A 6000-nucleotide genomic window follows, 5' to 3' on the forward strand; every position below is an offset into this window, starting at 1 on the left:
CAAGCACAGCATCACGCATTGTATAGTGGCTGTTCTTGGTACTGCAGCTCAGGCCCACTACACAATTCACTTGAATTAGACTGAGCCGCATATAGGCCACGAGACCTACAACATGATGTCAATGGTCTAGGCCAGGGATCGGCAACCTCTGGCACTCCAGCTGTTCAGAAACTACAACTCCCAGAATCTTCCTTTAACTTCTATGGGAGTTAGAAGAGCAGCCGAGCATGTTTGCATGCTGAGAGTTGTAGTTTCACGGCAGCTGGAGTGCCGAAGGTTGCTGATCCCTGGTCTAGGAAGAGGCCGCGGCACACATTCACAGCTGATCGTCGCCGATCAGATATTGATGGTCTAGCCCGAGGATAGGCCACCGATATTAAACTCCCAGTAATCCTTTTAAATGATTGAATATATAAGAATTTGCACTCATTTTATATTATGAATTATTACTTTTATTACTTAGAGGCAAGTTAAAGGGTTGTCCTTTTTGAAACCCCCATCAATAAGCTGTTACCACTGGTGGAAGTTGCAGGCAGCTGCACATTACTGCAGCGGCCACTGCTGGTGATATGTGGTAAAACATGGCACCCATTCAAATCAATGGGAAACCATGTAATGTATATTCCTACTGAGGCTTCCAGAGCAGTGATGGCCAGTTCGCAGTGTTCGCCAACGAACACATGCGGGCTGCCATTTTGACTCACAAGTCCGGCGATGCACAGGTAAACCCTTACCTGTGCCGCGAGCCGGTCTGAAAAAAATGCGGTCACTGGGAGCAGGCAGTTTTGAGAACAGCCTGATGAAGGCCCCCGGCGGCTGTTCTCGGAACTGCCTGCTTCTGGCGAACTGGCCATCACTGCTCCAGAGTGGAAGCCTGTGCATATGAACAGGGGTTGTCTTAATATTTCAACCCCTCTACGTAAAGACTTTTATGCCTGCACAGTAAATTTATCCTCAGCTATTACGGTATATCTGTACATTTTGCTAAATTCTCATTTCTTCATTTGTGTACAGGAGAAAAACCCTTCAGCTGTAGCTGGGAAGGTTGTGAAAGGAAGTTTGCTCGCTCTGATGAACTGTCTCGGCACCGGCGGACACACACAGGGGAGAAGAAGTTTGTATGTCCAAAGTGTGACCGTCGATTCATGCGCAGCGATCACCTGACCAAGCACGCACGGCGCCACCTATCGACAAAAAAGCTCCCCACTTGGCAGATGGAAGTGAGCAGGATAAGCGACATCGTCATGCCGCAGGCCTCGGCTCCTGTCCAGTGAAGGCACCTACAGGCCTTACAACTCTCAGGATAAAGTGGCCATGGTCCCAAACCATGATGAAAGATCACGTCCGCTCCATTATGGATGCGACTCTGGTTCGATCTTTCTCAGAAGGAAATGTGGTCCGTGAAGGAACGGTAGCGAATACAGACAGACTTTGACGAAGACTCGGGTTCCTATATTTGTCATTTTTTTTGTTCTACTGCATTGTTGAAATATGTCAAATGCAGACAGTTTTGTGTAGAGCTATCAAGTACACAATGTGACCAGGGTGATCTGGGGCGTGAATATTTTCACCGCTTACAATATTTTGCCGGGTAGTTAAGATTACCAGGGATGAGTGGCGTGACCTTGACTATAACACACTGGTTTGTCATCTCCTGACATAACGTGGGGCTACGTAGGCCCCATAGTGAAGAGAAACCAGTACCTGATTTACTAACACTTCTAGTTAACTATAAAAGCTAGTCAATACTTTGACCAGCTGAGTTTTATATCGCTAACCAGATAATGCTTTCATAGCTCAATAGAGACAGTAATGGTGACAACACAAATTATATTTTTTAACGTGTTAATGTTAGGGCTCATTCAGACAGCTGTATGCTGCCCGCAAAAAAAAAACCAGATCCGTATTTTATCGGATAGCATACGGCCGTCTGAATGAGCCCTTACACTCAGGAATAATAACGTATTTTATGCGATCTTCAGTTTACCAAAAAAAAAAAGATGCAGGATATTCAGTTTAAAGGAGAGCTCCATATTTTTTTTTTTGTCTGCAGTGCAGGAAAAGTGTCCGCCAGTCACCTTACCTTCACCCAGCTCCATGGGTATATTGATGCCATTCTCTTTGGCAACCTATGCACTTTGTTACTGGATTAGTTTTTTGACTTTTCTAATATAAGACATACAGATCAGATTTGGATCTGTCCGCAGTTATTTTGAAGAATAGTGTTTGCTCAAAGGGGTTGTCCAGAATCAGATTTTTTTTGATAACATTTTTTTTTGTTACCCAGAAAAGGTACCACTCTTGCCCATGGGCTTTGTCAGGTGTTGCGGCTTAGCCCTATCCTATAAGGGAAAGAGGCTGCGCCGCAATATTAGGCACAGACAAGTGGCGCCGTTTCTGAAGAAAAAAGGCAGACCCCTTATTCCAATCTTGGACACCCCTATAGAAAAAAAAAGAACAAATACGTGCAATACAGTGGGAAACAAAAATAACATTTTTTCAACAAAAGCGCACTGTAAAGGATGTGAGTTCATCCCTTTCTTGTTTTTCACCTCTGTTTCTATAGAACAAGGATGCTCAACCATGCGGGCCTTCAGCTGTTGCAAAACTACAACTCCCAACATGCCCTAATAGCTGTAATCTGTCGATGCATGCTGGGAGTTGTAGTTTTGCAACAGCTGGAGGGCCGCAGGTTGGGCATCTCTGCTATAGAACAATGTACAATGGCTTGTATGAATCTGTTCTCTTGTCTTTTAATGACAGGGCAAACAGATTACTATAACAGCCAAGGAGACCCTGCCAGGCGCCAGCCAGACAATAAAACCTATAGACGTCAACAGAAAACAGGCCAGCTGTTAAAGTTCACTTTAGGTGGCCCGACTGAGCAGACAGTTTTTGGGAAGAAGGTATTGCACATCAGTGGAGGAGATTGCTGCATTTACAGTATGAGGAGGAGTGATCACTAAATGCCATCGCTCGTCTCCATACAGAATCATTGTTTGCCGGCAACGAACACTGTTTACACGCCACGATCTGCTGCCGGCAAACAGTGTTTTAGTTGTCGGCACGAACAATCCTATTACCCGATAAATGAGGGAAACACTTATTTATCCAGGAATTGGCGTCACCTTTAGGCCCAATGTTCGGGCAGATTACTGCTAATGAGCGCTCGTTAGTGATAATCTCCCTGTGTAAGGCCGAATGCACACGGCCGTGTTCCGCGGCCGAGAGCGGTCCGTGGTATGCCGGGCTGGATTCCTGTTTAGGGCTGGAGCGCACGGCGTCATTGGTTGCTATGACGCCATGCGCTTCATGCCGCCGCTGCAGTACAGTAATACACTCGTATAGTGTATTACTGTAGTGCAGCGGCGGCATGAAGCGAACGCCGTCATAGCAACCAATGACGCCGTGCACTCCTGCTCTGAACAGGAATCCAGCCCGGCATACCACGGACTGCTCTCGGCCGCGGAACACGGCCGTGTGCATTCGGCCTTACACAGGGAGATTATCACTAACGAGCGCTCATTAGCAATAATCTGCCCGAACATTGGGCAGTGTAAAGGGGCCAACACAGATATTTTCAGTGCACTGGCACCTGGGGTTGTCCAGCTCCGGTTTTCTGCCCCTGTTCTATAACTATAGTCATCCTAACATCCATCAGGCTGGGTTCTTACCTTGAAGGCCTTAATACCTTGTGTGAACTCAGACTATGGACACTGGAAATTTTCCTCTGTCATTAGATACCTACAATAAAAAAGTCCCATTCTGAATGCACGTCTAGGGCACTCTTTGTTCATGTACTATATATAATTACCTGCATACATGTATTCAGAGGAAATGCATGGATGCACGCACATATATGTCATTGCTATGGCTGACAGCATAGCTTCATGTAAGTGTTTATCTTATGGGGTAAAGTTCCCATTTTCCGGACCCCCGTAAATGTTTACTGAATCCATTATTACTTCATTAGATGTACTACAGTAAGAGAAGAAGCTGCAGGTTTCAGTTGCATCTTTCTTTTTTCATTTCTGTGTTCGTTATGTTTAGTTTTTTACATATTTTTTTTTTTTCTTCTTCTTTGAGCTGCACTTTGGTCATGAATGCCTATAAAGACGCGCGCAAAGCTTTGTCAAGAGGTAATTTATAATACTGTACATCCTTTATAATATTAGGGTACTTTCACACTTGCGTTGTTTGATTCCGGCAGGCAGTTCCATTGCCTAAACTGCCAAGTCTTCAGTTTTTTTCGCCGGAGATAAAACCGTAGCATGCTACGGTTTTCTCTTTTGCCTGATCAGTCAAAATTACTGAACTGAAGATATTCTGATGCATCCTGAACGGATTACTCTCCATTCAGAATACATGGGTATATGCCTGATCAGTTATTTTCCGGCATAGAGCCCCTGTGACGGAACTCTATGCCGGAAAAGAAAAACGCTAATGTGAAAGTACCCTTATGCGTTAAAGTGTACCTATTGTCTGCACGTAATGGAGAGCGGCTGCCGATGAATACTTCTGGTGGGCTGTATACCTATCTCTGTATAGCCAAAAAAAACAAAAAACCGTCTGCCACCGATTACTGCAGGCCGTAGGTACACAAGGAAAGGATATGATAAAGCTTTGAACGGATGTGTGCACAGACCAGAAGGGGCATTCTTGTGACTATTTGAAATTTTTGCACAGTATTTCATATGTTGTACTTTATACACTTAAAAAAAAAAAATAAAGAACAATTTTGTAGCATTGGGGAATGGACAGCAGTCTTTTTTATTATTACACGTGTAATGCATCCAAACAATGGACCAGGTTTACTAAGGTGCGCCAAAAATCTGAAAAGTGGGAAATAAAGAAAAGGCAGCACCCATATTTGCGAAAAGGTGAAATCCTTTAATCCATATACTGCAGTCCAGTAAATGCGATGTTTCACCTTTTTCAAGCATGCTTTTCTTCTTTTTTACAAATACGGGTGCTGCCGTTTTATATTTTTTTTTTTGATTGTTGAAAAGGGTCATACGGGATCTGGCCCATATTGGGGCATGTGCCAAGCTTTTCTGGATTCTACTAGGGGTGCTTTAATTATTTTTTTTTCTTTGCCCCACTTATTAGACAATTAGCCGCATCTAGGGTTTCTACACTATTTTCTGACGGTCTGCTGTCCGCATTTTTTGCAGCCCCTTTGAAATGAATGGGTCCACATCCAATCCACAAAAAATGCGGATCAGATACAGACCAAAAATACGGGAGTGTGAATGGGGCCTAATGCAAAGAGGAACCAAGTTTATGTTCAGCCACGTCTCTGACCCCACCCTATTTCTCTCCACATACACCCAATCCTGGTTAGTTTCCATAGTGCTCCCACACAGTAGTTATGCCCCCTTAGTGCACCCCTTATAGTAAGGGTGCTTCTTGGTGCTCCCACACAGTAGTTATGTTCCTTTAGTGCACCCCTTATAGTAAGGGTGCTTCTTGGTGCTCCCACACAGTAGTTATGTTCCTTTAGTGCACCCCTTATAGTAAGGGTGCTTCTTGGTGCTCCCACACAGTAGTTATGCTCCTTTAGTGCCCTCTCACAAAAGTGCTGCTCGTATAGTTTTTTTAACACAAAAAAGTAATACTCACCTAGCACTGTTCCTACGATGAACTGAGCACATCATCTCCCAGCTTGTCCTCTCTCCTATTCAGCTCAGCGAGATGACGTTACTGCATTACACCTGCCTGACAGGAGAGAACAGGTCAGTGAAATGAGGACATGCCACAGTCATCCCAGGACCGTGGGACAGCCACCAAAATCCGGGACAGTTGAAAGGCATGTATAACTTAGAAACTTCTAAGCAGCATATGACTTGACAGAAGCATTGAAGGAGCTGTATTGACCGGTTAGGCTGAGCGTTCAGCCTTTCCGTTTTCCTGCTCCGTTATAGAATTCGGCACATAACTGAGCCAAACGGAGCCTACGGATCCCATAGACTATAATGGGGTCCGTTAGATTTCCGCTCA

The 6000-nt window shown here is 44.6% G+C and overlaps 1 protein-coding gene across 2 annotated transcripts in view; it reads left to right on the plus strand.

The window, feature by feature from the left end:
* The window catches only part of KLF10 (Kruppel like factor 10), a 57032-nt gene extending 53848 nt beyond the window's left edge, over positions 1 to 3184 (plus strand). For both annotated transcript variants that reach the window (XM_044294106.1, XM_044294105.1), the window contains exon 4: positions 1015 to 3184. In XM_044294106.1, coding sequence (XP_044150041.1) covers positions 1015 to 1274 — 260 coding nt within the window. In that variant the 3' untranslated portion in view covers positions 1275 to 3184. The remainder of the gene's footprint in view (positions 1 to 1014) is intronic.
* Positions 3185 to 6000: the final 2816 nt, after the last annotated feature.

This window comes from Bufo gargarizans, chromosome 5, assembly GCF_014858855.1.
Source record: "Bufo gargarizans isolate SCDJY-AF-19 chromosome 5, ASM1485885v1, whole genome shotgun sequence".
Taxonomy (NCBI): Eukaryota; Metazoa; Chordata; class Amphibia; order Anura; family Bufonidae; genus Bufo; species Bufo gargarizans.